Source organism: Podarcis raffonei, chromosome 1 (assembly GCF_027172205.1).
Source record: "Podarcis raffonei isolate rPodRaf1 chromosome 1, rPodRaf1.pri, whole genome shotgun sequence".
In the NCBI taxonomy this organism is placed as follows: domain Eukaryota; kingdom Metazoa; phylum Chordata; class Lepidosauria; order Squamata; family Lacertidae; genus Podarcis; species Podarcis raffonei.
Genome location: NC_070602.1, coordinates 52789428 through 52804959, shown reverse-complemented (window position 1 = coordinate 52804959; position 15532 = coordinate 52789428). Strand labels below are relative to the sequence as shown.

The following is a 15532-nucleotide window of genomic DNA, read 5'->3' as shown; positions in this document are numbered from 1 at the left end:
TTATCAGTTCGTTGACAGCTATATGAGCTATTACTGGCTCCAGGCAATATATGCAGGCGTGTGAAACCTCTCCTTTTTTAACCCGGGAAAAAGTTCTGCACCAAATGGATTGTGAAGAATATGGAGATGGGAACTGGAGAGAAATCTGCCTAGGACAGCCTCGTACTAGACTGCTTATATAGTGTACAACAAATTATTTATCTCCAATCAAAGCGTAGTCTGTGTTTGGTTGTGTATGAAAAAATGAGAATGCACGGATTTTAAATGATTATTAAAGGAGAACGTACGGGCAACTGCTAGATATTTGAAAGGCATTTAATTAGTATATTTGACTTTCGGCCATCTGTCTTCCCCTTGAGGGAAAACAGCCTCTTTCTCAGGCTCTTTAGAATCATTATCACATTGAAAAGAACTTTTATCCATCTGCCATTTGTACTATTTTAGATTGTGTGACTGGAGAGCCTAACCCCACTTTAATCCTCCCAGAGTGCCTCTCTAGATTTCTACCTTCATAAATGTCAACCCTGGACACTTTTCCATCTTATCAGATGTATGAAGCAGAAGCTCTCCGTTTCCCATTAAGAGAGATTCAATTTTTTTGATCTTGCAAAGAATATGCTTCTGTTATGCTGGATCTTAAGAAGGATCATGCAGTAAGGTGAAAAAGAATCTTCTATTACGTGGCTGCTTGCCAGAAGTTATAAGAATCCTTAGCATCTAATAATATTTTCTATATTTATAAATTTGTCCATAAGTGTTTTCCCCCTAGTTCTCACATAGTGTTCTTGGTTCTTATGTAATGAAGCAATCTTTTGTTAGAATTTTGGGGATGCAGTTTTTTTAAACAAAGCATTTACAGTGCTAGATCCTCTACCTGTGAGCATGTCACCTGTAAACCTGCACTAATATGTATATATTCCTGTGACATCACAGTAAATGGGTGGCATAAGGCACTGGAAGACTAATCAAACTTCATGTGGCTCAAGGAGCGAATGCCGGGCTGAAATAACTCCTTGCCTCCCCTTCTTCTAGGTTTCTCCCTTCTGCAGTTAATTGGAGGCCTTCTTATTTGAAGTCTAGGGGTCCTAGGGTTCAGACCTAAACCTGTTTTGGGGCCAGGCATCAGTCCTGAAAATGAGAAACAGTAATAGTGTCTCTTGAGTCTGTGAAAAGTATCTGCTCCTAAGTGATCATATCCACCCCTCATAGTGGGGCTTAGTGCTTGACTTCTGAGCAGACTCTTCATCTTCTGTTTATTAAACACTGGTCACCAGAACAAAATTTTCATTAGAGCTTTTCTTGGTTACACACTTTATGGAATACTGTGACACTGAGGACCTTGTGAGATACGAGGCATCCCTTGTGTAGTCTAGGATAAAGGGCAGCCCTGTAATAAAACAGATCCCTATTTGAAGCAAAAAGAAATTTGGTCCTGAATTTCCTTCATATTTAACCTCTGCATTCAAAGGAATTAAATCTTCTATTCCCTTGCTATGGCAATAATGAGAAATCTCAAATAAGATCGATGTTGTTGTGGCAGCAGGCCCTTTGTATTTATTTACTCATGATGTTGGATACTGATTAAAAGTTTCCAGCCATGTTGTAAGCCTGCCCAGTCTAGAGCCAGGGCAGCTGTCGACCAAGGGAGATGGCTAGGGGACATAGTACCAAATCACAGTAGGAAGCATCAGTAGATAGCTCAGAAAGCTGGGAAAGGTGTAAACAGAGCCTCAATTTATCTGCCGAGTGGGTTCTCTAAACACAGTTTTATTGGACGGTGGCTCCTGCTTTACTAACCTCTAACCTCCGTGGTGCTTGGAGGTGCTACCCACTGACCAGCCTTGCCTTTGAACCTCTCTTGGTTCTTGCCACCTCAAAGGCTTGCTGTTGGATTCCTATGTTTTTCTTGGGACTTCACCTCTCAGCTGGATGCCTGCAGCAGGGAAAACTGATCCACCCTTAGAACACTGACATATTTGAAAGCGATACCCTCGAGACTTGAAACCTATTGCTTTCTGTTTCGGGAGCTGTCCGTCACTTGTCAGAAAGTGTAGCCCTTTTTCACCCTTTTTCAGTTGACAGTCATATTGCGTTATATATTTATGCATAGCACTGATTTTTGTTCTCCCCATTCCTGGCAAACCCCTCTTGTGTTGGCAGTAACTGAAGCAGATGTGAATATCTGTGGATTTGGGTTTGTGAGGTGATAAGTACAAAGCAGAATGTTGGATCTGTGAAACATTTAGACAAAAGGATTGTAAAAATTTCCCTGTAGAATTCCTATGTCTGTCCTTGCTTATTGACTCATTGCTCTGAGAGATCAATACTACAGACTTCGTACTGCCTGGCTGTTTTCTGTTGCTCTGATGTATCTCCTTCAGTGGAATTAGGTATGATTTTGTAGAAGAAATCTCATGGTCTTTCTGCTCTTCCTCCTTCAAAGTAACATTGTTGTCTATAACTATTGTTCCTCCCCTATGAAATATGGCAGTCTTGAATCTTTCTTTTGTGTGTGTGTGTGCCAGCTTAAAACTCACCTGTTCACCCAGGCATTATTCATTTCTAGCTTGGTTAATATATGATTAGCAACCATAGTTTGAATCTAGAGGAGTTGCTGTTGTCTGTTCCCTCCTTCCCAGCCCAACACAATTGCTTGCTGAATATTGCTGATATATTTTTCAGGTGCTCCAGCCTTGGTTGCTTGGACTGTCTTCATTACTTGAGATAAATTTGATGGCAGGTTATTGTGCAGTCAGTAACCTGTCCTGAGCTCTGTAGGGCCTTATATGTTAGTACCCAAACCTTGAGCTTGGTCTGGTAGCAAATTGGCAGCCAGTGCAAATCCTGAAAAGAGGGTGGGTGGGTGGGTGGGGGAACTACCTCATGCATTTAACAAGCAACCTAGCTACCATGTTCTACACTAGCTACTCTGGAGTAGCCCCACAAATAGCAGAGTAATCCAACCTTGAGGTTACCAAGTTGAAATTGGAGGAGGGAGGCTATGTTATGTCAGTGTCCTTGCTTAGATATGCAAATGCCTACATGTGTCTTCACACAGAATTTGCCATCATTAGAACTGAGCAAGAACATAGAACACTGGCAAGTTTGCAAAGTCTGGCACTAGTAGACATTTGTAATGTTTCTCTTTTGCTATTATGCATCTGAATGACTTGCATAAAATGGTGCTTTGAATATTACTGAAGCGCAAACTCAGAATAAGGATCAATAAAAGGTAGAGTTAGTAACACAACATATCTTCCCTTTTTAACCTCACCACTGGGACTCGTCTGCGATGTCAGTAGTTTACAGCAACGAAACTGAGAACCTATAGAAGGCAACTCCCAAGTGACCAATATCTGGAGGGTCAGACAAGGATTTTGAACTGTGACCTTGGTGCTCCTTGTGAATCTGAAACTACAAAACAAATGTTGGTACTGGCTAAGATTTCATTCCTTACATACAGGTTTCTGGTCTGATCAATAATGAAATACTCCTAATGTGTGCTCTTACAAAGTGAGAGTTCAAATTTCCTAGGTTGGCATCTCAGTTTGCCAAATGCTGGCAATGGTAGGTTTAGCTAGGCTTGGCATTAAAGTACCATAAAGACCATGGGGTCAGTTGGTGGCTCGATGATCTCAATATTCTTGGATAGGGGCCAACTAAGATACCATGGGGGAGTTCATCAGCAGGGTAGAATGGCAATACAAACTTCCTTTTCTCCCTGTCCTGTTTTAAATGTTTTATAAAGCATTTATACAGCAGTCCATCATTGCCAGGCCTGTTTACTTGTTACTTCTTTGTGGGATAAAGGTAAAGGTACCCCCGACCGTTAGGTCCAGTTGCGGATGACTCTAGGGTTGCACGCTCATCTCGCTCTATAGGTTGAGGGAGCCGGCGTTTGTCCGCAGACAGCTTCTGGGTCATGTAGCCAGCATGACTAAGCTGCTTCTGGTGAACCAGAGCAGTGCACGGAAACACCGTTTACTTTTTTGTGGGGAGGGGATGTCAAATCTCTACTTGGTATGAATCTTGGGTTCTCATGTTCCTTCCACCTCAATATCCACAGCAGGTAATAAGTTAGCTGGGCTGTACTGTGTTTGTTTTGAATGAAGCATCCCTTGCTCACCCAGTCTGTCGGTGCAAAATTTTGTTTTGATTTTAATTTAAAAAGTTCAAGGAAGTATCATGTCAGATAAACACAGTATATCCTGTTCACTTTTTACTCTTTCCTCGAGTTGAGTGTGAGGGTGTTCACTCCAAGACTCATACCACTTAAATAACCTACAAACTGGCCTAATACAATTCTCTAAGTTACTTTTTTTTTGGAGTGCAAAGCGTCTTCCCTCAGTTTCTATTAGCTTATTATCAAGTTTCAGTGGATCACTGTGGAACTACTTTGAGGTTTATTTACAGTCAAGCAGTGATAAGTTTTATGAAATAAATAAAATAAAATAAACATGTAATGAAATAGGTTTTATCCAATACTGTGTAAGTGGAGTTCATGAAATAGGACTTCCCCTTCTTCTCCTCCCCTCTGTGAGCCCCCCAAAATCTGCTCTGGAGGGTCCCAATCCTTGTGAGAGCAATCTGATGCAGTGTGCATTTATGTGGCTTGCCTCCCACATGAAAAAATTGTGAAATCAGCGGGACTTGTATTAATACAACTTAATGCACGTTTGCAGTATTTCATAGGATATCAGGTTTAGATTTGCATCAGGTACAGATGTACTGTTAATGGCAGTGGATATGTTGATAAGTTGAAGCTTGTGAAAATTTATGGCCAGAAGCTGAAACGGAGTCTGGGTGGAGGGAGTTGGCTTTGCAAAGACCAAAAGTTTAATAAAGGACAAAGACCAGTATAAAATTAGGGATAATTGCAGTACTGTTAGAACAATCACCTCTGTTTTGCTTACCTGAAGGTAGTAAAAGATGTATTGGTTTTCTATAAAGCTTTTCCAAAAGAAAGCCATTAAGTAACCTCTGCCAACATGAAAATGGTAGCACTTCAGGACCTCATAAACGGTGTGAAGTGTGGCACTCTGGGAACACTTGACTCTTGCAGTGGGGCAACAACTTGTAATGCTATGGCGCCTGACCGTTAGGTTAGGCAATTAACTTTTATTGCTTTCTTCCAAGTCCTTCTCCCTTTCTCTTGGCTGATTTTTCTCTTTTCCGACTAGAACTTTGGTCTAGGTGATTGATGCAAGCCAAAAGTTTTCCCCTGCTGATGTAGCCCCCATGTGATTAATCTGTTTTCATTAATACTGCCTTTTTGTGCATTTTGCCAGTATTATTTTTTTCATATTAAGTTAAGACGTTTGTCATTGTGCAGTATGATGAAGCATCTCTAATTATGCTAACAGCAAGTTTTGCTCATGCTATGGCAATAAACTGTAGTATATAACTTGATGCTGTGCAGGCCTGGGGGGGGGGAATAGGTAGTTAAGCATGTGCATTTTAAGGAAAATAGCATTTTTGCCTAAATCAACTTTCCCCTGCTAGGGAGTCCAAAACAACTGGGAGATCACCAACTCCCATCAGCCTCCACCATCATAGCCAATGGTCAAGCATGATGGGAATTGTAGTCCAAAACATGGCGAAGGCTAGTATCTATGGTTATTAGTTTCAGTGTGTAGATTTCTGCAAATGCTACATTCCTGCTTGATCCTGGCAAAAAGATTATTCTAAATATCTACCATACACTTTAACTTCTCATATTAGCATATTGTTGTGCTAAAACCAAGTCTGGCCTGAGTTTGTTATACTACCTTGTTAGGGAGTGTGGAAAATTCCAATATTGCCAATATTTATGAGGTACATGTTGTACAGACATTTCCTTCCTCAAGTGGAGGCTTGCATGCATGTGGAATAAATTGATCCTGCTCTTCTCAATAAATGCATCTTGGTGCAGCTAAGCACATGAGAAGCTAACGCTAACACTTGTTTGTAAACCAATGGATGGGAGACCTAGCGCACATAGATCAAAATTGGCCTTCCATATCTCCTCATTTTGCCTGCTAGGCCATTTCCCCTGAACTCCATCCATCTGCCCCAAACCTGATGTCATGTGTAAACTCATGAAGGCCCACATACCTTTTAAAAATTTTATTCAAATAAGATTTATAAGATTCTATTGCAACTCCCAGGCCACCCCAATCACATGAGCCTCCTCCTCCTCCCCATAGGCCTTATAGCTGCACAGATGCATTTAAACATACTTTATTGAACCCAAAATGTCTTGTGCCAGTGGAGAGGCACTACAGAAATGCAACACAAGGTACCTGGATTCTGTTGCTTCCATGTTCCACCCACTTTAGCCCCTTGTGCCTTATCCCACACTATTCCATATGATCCCTGGACCCTAGAAGCAGCTCTTTATGGGTACATAGCACTGCAGTGGGGAACAGATAGGGAATCTGCAAACCCCACTGTGCAAGTGGAGTTGTGGTCTGCCTTTTCTGGATCAAACCCAGAGAAAGGAAGAGATAACTTAGAGGGAAAAGATGAAACAGATGGGTAGTATAGAATATGAAATTATTTATCAGGTTTGAATGGTTTAAGTAAAGTTATAAACAGAAGAGTTTTATAAATTAAGTGTATCATTCCTTTACATAACAAATACAAATTGCATTAATAGGCAAATTAGTTTTGCGTCTGTTGCTTATTCCTGTGCATCCCTCAATCCTGAGCTTATTTGTTAATTTACTTTATAAAAACCACCATTCTTTTGTAAGAACCAAAAATTACACTACAGTGATAAAGGACATCCACTCCAAAAACAGCACAACAGCAGCTGTTCTTGAAAGCAGCTAAAAGTACATTTCAGCAAAGTGATTTTGCCTGGTCTGTAAAATACTAAAGAGGTTGAGCTATGATGGCGCTGGCTCATAGACGGTCACAACTTGGATGGCTAATACTGCATATCTGCTAGTTCTTCTAGGATGTTGTCACAAACTCTAAAAAAATTAGTGAAGACCAGAATTCTAGTATGTTCTGAAACGGATTAGAATGGAATGGATCTGTGACCACCTAATAAATTGATTTGAGGGAAATTCCAGGGGGCAGGCAAGGATGAAAAGCAGGACAAATAAATAGTCCAGTGTGGGGCTTTAAGCACACAGCCTCGTTGCAGAAATACCTTGGTCTCCGCATGCAAAGTCTGCATGGATTACCAAATGAGGCAGGTTTAATAGCCAAACAGCTGCAGCTGGTTGACAGGTAGTGATAAAATAGGGCTAAGGTGCCAGAACAACAACAGCAAAAATGCAGAGAAGTTCAACCCAGAAACTCTGTCCTGACACCTTATTCTACAGGGCAGTACCCACAGCTGAATGATCATGTTTCGGCTAGTGTCAACTCTCTGAAGGAGAGGACGTTTTGTATCTAGAATCACTCAATTTAATCTGTCTCTCTGATTTAAAATCAAATCAGCCAGAAAAAGTTGTGCCATGTGATAGTGCCAATTACCTGTGTTTCCTTTTCGTCTAAGTTTTTAAATTATGTGCACTGTGGGGGGGGGGGAATCAAAGCTTTCTTTGATGAAATAGGGAAGGGGCATTTCTACTTAAGCAGAAGAATTTCCTGTTGTGCTTAGTAATGTTGTGTATTGGACAGTACTGGATGACTGACTAGCCATGCTAATCAGTTTTTTTCCTGGAAAAGCAAACAAGGTGGGAAGGATTCACTGAGCTCTGAAAACATCTGTTTGGAGATTTGCAACCTCCTTGGAAAGTTTTGGATTTTGCCTCAATGAAACACAACTTAAAAAAAATAAATGATTGCTAGTAGATTAAACCCTTGCATTGTTATCTTTTTAAATTAATAATTATTTGGCTATACATGGGCATAGATATTTAGGCTATAAAAATTGTTCCCTTTCCTTTCATGTCTTCCTAATTCCTTCCCCATCCTTCGTGGGACAAACATAACATTCTTTTTGATGTTGCTAGTAGACGTTTGAGGAGGTGAATGCATCCTGCAGGAACTGAGTTTTTTATAGACACTCTTACATCATATCACAGAAACCTGTTTCCACAGTATAAAATTGAGTGGAGAGGGCATATGATGGGACCAAAATTATTAAACTACCGTATTTTTCGCTCGATAACACGCACCTGACCATAACACGCACATAGTTTTTAGAGGAGGAAAACAAGAAAAAAAAATTCTGAATGAAACAGTGGATGTATCATTTTTGTGCTTCATGCTGCGGCCACAGACGTGTGATTTGACGGTGAGTTTGGGGTAGCCCAATGCAAAGATCCTGAGGATCCATGTGGATCCATGCTTTGTAACCACGTTTTTGCACCATTGCAGCCCCAGGCAACAGTGGGTGCGTGATTTTTTTGGTGCAGGCTGTAGCCATGGACATGCTATGTGATCTGATGGTGAATTTGGGGTGACCCAATGCAAAGATCCTGAGGATCCATGTGGATCTGTGCTTTGTAACCACGTTTTTGCACCATTGCAGCCCCAGGCAACAGTGGGTGCGTGATTTTTTTGGTGCAGGCTGTAGCCATGGACATGCTATGTGATCTGATGGTGAATTTGGGGTGACCCAATGCAAAGATCCTGAGGATCCATGTGGATCTGTGCTTTGTAACCACGTTTTTGCACCATTGCAGCCCCAGGCAACAGTGGGTGCGTGATTTTTTTGGTGCAGGCTGTAGCCATGGACATGCTATGTGATCTGATGGTGAATTTGGGGTGACCCAATGCAAAGATCCTGAGGATCCATGTGGATCCATGCTTTGTAACCACGTTTTTGTACCATTGCAGCCCCAGGCAACAGTGGGTGCGTGATTTTTTTGGTGCAGGCTGTAGCCATGGACATGCTATGTGATCTGATGGTGAATTTGGGGTGACCCAATGCAAAGATCCTGAGGATCCATGTGGATCCGTGCTTTGTAACCATGTTTTTGCACCATTGCAGCCCTGTTTTTGCATCAGATCATTGCTATGTGATCTGATGGTGAATTTGGGGTGACTCAATGCAAAGATCCTGAGGATCCATGTGGATCCGTGATTGCAACCACGTTTTAAGTAGGGAGGGAAGGAAAAACATAGAAGCGACAAGGAGAGGGGTGTGCAGAGAAGCAGCTGGCTAAGAATGCAGGAGAGGGGTTTTACCGGAGGGAGGAAAGGAAGGCAAAAGTCCCCCCCCCCACAAGCCAGCCAGCTCTCCCCCCCCCCCCCCAACCTGCATGTTGCCTTCGAGTCCCAGACGCACGGAAAGGAATTGCCTGGAGGGGAGGGGTTTTCTCTGCTCTTTGTTCCGTTTGAGCAAACACAGTAAGGAAACATAAGCAGGTGGGCAGTAAGACCCTGAGGCAGAATGCAGGAAAGCAGCAACTTCCTCCTTTCCTCCCTTCTCCGGACGATTTGATATTTGCCTGATTTATGCCTTCACTCGCGCTTGTCAGCTCCAGGGACCACACATTCGCTCAATAACACGCACAGACATTTTCCCTTACTTTTTAGGAGAAAAAATCTGCGTGTAATAGAGGGAAAAATACGGTAATAGCTCTTCACTATTATGAAATAATAGTGCAGACCTGGATATTAACAAGAAAACTACTAATATTTCAATCTGGAATATTACCAAGTTTCATGGAAATACATGGATGATTTTGCATACTGTTTGCGAGCACCCTCATTAAGGTGTGTGAAAACTTCCTGTTATTGAAGCACTCTTAGCTCTTACATAAATTGTTGAAGCTTGGAACACCCAATAGCAGAACTGAAAGGCTTTTGGATGTTTTTGTTGATTGCAAAAGATACAGAATATGGAAAGAATATGGAGTATACAGATAAGAACATAAGAAGAGCCCTGTTGAATCAGGCCAAATGCCTGTGAAAATCAATTGTGCATTTTGAAAGCAGCACATAAGCTAGTTTATTTAATTATTCTCATCATGCAGGAACTATTAAAATATCTTACAGTTCTCCTGATGATTTCCTACTTAGAAGCCTAAGCTAAGGACACATATTAACTAGGATACACATATTAACTGAAGGAAAACAAAAAAATGGCCATACCATAGACAGATGTATGGGGTAGTTTTCTACCTAAAGCTTGACATCCCCTGTGGTGCAGTTTGTCTGTCATACTAAGCCAAACCATGACTAAGCATGAACAAGCAAGTATGCAGTACGTGGAATAAAAATCACAACCACTTGGCTTCTCCTCAGTCCTGCTTCTATGCTCTTTGGAGTTAAGACATGGTTTGGCTACCTGGGCTTATGCTTACACACACCCACACCCACACACCCCGAACCAAATAAACCCAGACGTTAGCCGAGCACAAACCCTGGCTACATCTTGTGGCTTGTGTGGAGCAGATATAATTTTTTCAGATAACCCACCATGTTAGACTTAGTGTTGTGTCTGAACCAGACCTATAGAACTTCTGTCACAAGCCATGTGTGTTGTGTCAGGAGAATATCACTTTAATCTGCTTCCCTGGAGCAATTTTTGCTTGAAAAATCACGTGGGACATGTTAGCTAACACATTAATTTTTAAACAGAAACTAAGAATCTAACAGACAAGTTTTTTGGGGGTTGTTGTTTTACCCCAAGTTGAATTTGCGTGTCCTAGGGTGGTGAAATGTTACAAAAATCCAGGTCTGCTTCTCTGGGTCAATCTTTGCTGTGAAATACCATTGGGGACAATTCCCCCTCCCAGTACATTAACATTGGTTGAGGGTGGGGCAGTGCCCCATTGGTGGGATTTTTTTGCCTCCAGCACTTTTTCCTAATGGAATGAATACTGTAAATGATAAGGGACTGAAATTTAGGGACGCTGCATATTACTGTGCAACTGACAAACCAGCACTGTGTTGTAGGTCTATTTCTGTATGAATTCTGCAATGAAAAGTGCACCCAGGGTAAATGTCAACCCTGTTTTTCATAACTAACTGACAACTTGGCTATGGGAATCATGTATTTGACTCAGAAACCACATCTTCAGAATCTTCTAGTTGGAGCTTGTTCTTTTTATAGGGGACTTGGAACCAACAACTTGTAAAGGATAATGGGTTTGTTCCATTTTGCAGGCACAGAAAAGCACTCTGTATTTAATAGACACTAAGCATTCCCTGTCCTGCTTGAGAACTTATTGTAATACAGAGACCACTTTATCTGTTCAAGGACAATAATTTATTTGTACATAACAGTGAGAGTCTTCAGCCACACAGTACAACTGCATAATTTCATACGTTGTGTTTAATTCTGTTATTTCACCATGACTATATTTGTCTTGCTGGTTTTTGTTCACAGTTAGGAAGTGAACCTGATAAGCATCAGAAACTCATGACCAGCTGTGTTATGCCTTTGTCTTTTTATCGTGCTCTGAAATTTTATGCACAGTCAATGCAGTTGAGGGGAAAAACACTGTTTTCCTTGCTGGCTGGCTGTCCTACACAAACACATGCAGATATTCCTCCTGGCTGATACTGGGCCTTGGGGAGGTCTTTAAATTTAAGTGCCTTCTGGACACTTAACTGTGTTGGAGATCTCTGCAGAAACAATTAAGTGGAGAAAATAACTTCTGTAAGGCCAGACCGCTTGAGATATGATTATTGGCAAAGTATGTTTCCTTTGGGGTTGATAGTTTTCAGAATCAATTTGATTCCCAAGTCCTTACCAATTTGTTTTGTTGCAGTTCTGTATGAGAAGCAAGGAATGAATTAATTACATTTTTAAAAAGTTACCCATTGCCTATACTAAGGGTTTTTTTCAGCCAGAACTCGCTGGAACTCAGTTCCGGCACCTCTTGGGTGGGCGCCATTGCCATTATAAGAGAACCAGGGAGGTGTTCATGGTGAGTTCCGGCACCTCTTTTTCTGGAAAAATATTCTGATAATTGGCAGTGAATTTAAAATGATAACAAGACAATGTGTTCTCTGCGTACATCCTTGTGTTTTAAGTTCTGTAGTTTGGATTTGGCTGCTTGCATTATATGGCACCAGTAGCCATTGTTTCTAAAGGGCTAGAATAGGAATAGCTTTTTCTACAGTGTATTTATTATCAGGAAACAGTAAACTGTTTTGAGGTTTTTTGTTTTTGTTTTTGCAGTCAAGCAGTATATACATTATATTTAATAAAAAGCAAATAAATAAGATAAAATAGGGCCAGACCCATTGCCTCTCCTGCTTTTTAGGTGCACTACCATTACGTGTTTACTGTCTAAAGAACAAGAAAGGCAAGTCTGATCAACCTTTTTGGCCATGTTTTCCTGCCTATGCCGTATCCTCCGTAAGGAAGCTCACCAGTGACTCCAAAATTGCTGTCTATAATTAGGTGCATGGCAAACCTGCCTGTGAAGGTGACCTCCCTAGAAGATTTTAAAGCCCAGCCAGGCTCATACTGGGTGATATGGCCATATACGGCTTTATAGTTCATAACCAGCACTTTGAATTGTGACCAAAAATGAACCAGTAGCCAGTGCAGCTGTTGTCACAATGAGTTTCTCTTCTCCTTGTAACTGGCTTGGGTCAGCTATTTGGACGCAGCATCTTGGATCCACTGAAGTTTCCAAACACTTTTCAAAAGCACATTGCATTAATCTAAACAGCATGTAACTAAGGATGAATGAATGAATGTAACTAAGGTGTGCATCATTGTAGCCAGATTGGACGGCTCCAGGAATAGGTGCAGCTGGCACACTAGTTTTAAATGTGCATGGATGATGTGCGTATAGTAGGCCTCCCCAGTCTAATGCCCTGTAGATGTTTGGGGCACACGCCCCATCTTTCCTGATTTGCAGCTGTCTGGGGCTGATGACAGTTGGCGTCAGAAACATCTGGAGGGCTCCAGGTTGGACAGCTGTGGTGATTTAGTGAATCTATGTGTATACGGTATCACTCTCTGGGATCAGTCTGGGCTGAAACAGCCCACTGTCAGGAGAAACTTCTCTATAACATGGTGGAGTCATTGAGAACCAGATCTGCTTTAGTCTTCAAAACCCCATCCTAGATTCAGTTTCTTAGTGACAGTTGCATGTGACCCATATATGTTTCAACCATGTACAGATGTTTGATATTTCTGTCTGACATAAATATGTTGTGAAAATACTATTCATTATTCTTTGCAGGCAAGATGGTTCTGGGAAGCTTACTTTCAATCAATGAAAGCTATTGCTTTGGCAACCCTCAAGATTATCAATGACAGGATCTACCCATATGCTGCCACATCATATGAAGAATGGAATGATCCCCCAGCAATTGTAAGTAGAGCTATATTTCTATTAAATTTAATATGCTGGGCCTCTTCAAAAACAGACTCCCATTGTGATCTGCTGATATTTTATATTTTGCTGGTAAACACAAATTTCACTTAACTTTGTCCAAAACATAGCCTAAAGGGAAATATTTGTGTATTAGCTTGCTACACTATTTCTCTTTTTCTCTTAAAATGGGAGTCTTAAGCTATTGTCGTATGTTAGAAGTCTAGTTTTGACCATTGCAAACAGTTCTTAAAATAAGTGCACTGCATTTCTGCTTTAAGAAATTTGAACTACTTGTTAGCAGAGGCACTTCCAAGAAAGTGGCTGGGAAAACTTTTTGACTGAGAATAGTAAATGTTGGACTCAGGATGGCCAATGAGTGATTGTTGTTTGTTCAGTAGGCATGCTCTGTCTGACAATAGAAACTGATTATTATTGCTGAATTTTGGTGATTGTACTGCTATTCCATGATTACATTGCAAAAGGCGGAAGCTGAAATTGTCACTAATCTCCAGTAAAGAAGTTAGGACATCTTACAAGCTTCTACTCCAGAGGGACTCTCCAGAGTAGATTTTGGGGGTGCTACAGCAGGAAGGAAATGAAAGCAGAAGTCTTGTTGTGCATGTTGAAGTCCTCTTTCACTCCATTGGATACAACCCAGTGTGCAGCAAAACAATACCTGTGACTCCACTCATCCTTTTAACTGAGAATTTTAATTTATTGGTTTACTACCCCTATGACACTTGCAGAGTCAAGGGAGTGTTCATATTTGTCAGTTTATTGCATGTTTAGGGAGTACTCCTGTGCCACCTTTTGAGCACCATTGTACAAAATGTATGGCTCTGTTTTGTCATTGCTGTTCCAGTGTTCTCAAAAGGGGTGTCATAAATTGTAGTTTAACCACCAGGTTAATAATCGCCAGGAGACCTGCTGTATGCAGAGCAATAAATGTACTTTCTCAGCAGACCTCCATTTTCTCTGTGACTGACTGCTAGAGAGCAACTTGGCTGTGAGAGAGGAAAAGAGATGCCCTACTAAATGAAATAACAGATAAATAGTTCAAAGAATGGCTCATGTGTAAGTTAGGGTGAGAGAGCAGCTAGTGCAGAGAATGGTATGAAGGTTCTACTGCTGAAACTAAGCAGCTCTTCTACTAGAAGCCATCTTGGGGAAAGATTGCTTGGGACCAATATGTCAGTTGCTCTGAGCTCCTCAGGGAGAGCCGATTACACAAAGATACTGCTATCTAAATGCTTGTTATACAAAAATTTACTTATCCAAACACAAGGAATTAGTACCAAAACCATGCTATACACGCTACAGATTCAGATACCTGAACAGCTGAACCTGTCATATATTCTCCTACCTCATGTCAAATGTAGCATCCCTAATATGTTGTCTGTTCTAGTCTAAGCAGTTTGCCTTAGTCATGTAAAGTTAAGTTATAGTAGGTTTTGAAAAACTCTCCTGCTTTTCTCAAAGGACTGATCTTGAGAGGGTTTAAAAAAACAAAACAAAACACCCATGAGTTTTATTAGTGTCCAGTGGGTTTAGATGTCATGATGATGGATATCAATACTGTATTATTATATCGAGCCATCGTGTTAGCAGTGGTCTGAGAAAAGCATTTTATATAAAAACTAAAGCTATGCCTGTTGCCATGAGTACTTTAACTTACCAAACATACTGTTTGGAAAAGATTTTACAGTGCATCAGCTGAATATCTTTCAGAAATGTTTCCAGGTGAAATTTTATGGCATCTATCCTACAAAATGTAGGACAAGGTAACGACAAAGGCCTCTTAAGACCATACACTTTATAGCTATATGCAGCTTGATTGAAGGTTTTGGCACAGAGGTAGCCCAAAAATGTTCACTTAAAGAAAACTGTATTAAACCATTTTAGTTTCAGATCACTTGACACTTCAACATATCAGTTAAAATATTGGAAATGTTCAAGTGTTTCTGTAGCTGGACACTTACCTGCTTATTTGAGGAGAATATATTTCCTTTCACATGAATAACTTGTCAGACCTGAGAGACACCTCAACGAACAGCTATTAAAATAGCACAGGGTTTTTCTTTTGGACTGGCCAACAGATCTTTGTAGATCCTAGTCTGTTTGGACTAAGTAACAGGCATAGTCGTTGTGTGAATTATGACTTACCTTTGGAGAAACTTGCCCCTAAAATTAATGGAGTAAATACAGAAACTGTTAAAAATGCACAGACACCATGGTGCTTAGATGTCAAGGCCATGCCAACATTTAGGTAGAAGCTAATTTTGTCGTTGCTAACAGCTGCTAAG

General features: G+C 40.9%; 1 protein-coding gene across 3 annotated transcripts in view; it reads left to right on the top strand.

Moving 5' to 3' along the window:
* Nucleotides 1-15532, top strand: part of EXT2 (exostosin glycosyltransferase 2) — a 77157-nt gene that overhangs the window by 28016 nt on the left and 33609 nt on the right. For all 3 annotated transcript variants that reach the window (XM_053387563.1, XM_053387567.1, XM_053387554.1), the window contains exon 8: nt 13095-13226. In XM_053387563.1, coding sequence (XP_053243538.1) covers nt 13095-13226 — 132 coding nt within the window. The remainder of the gene's footprint in view (nt 1-13094; nt 13227-15532) is intronic.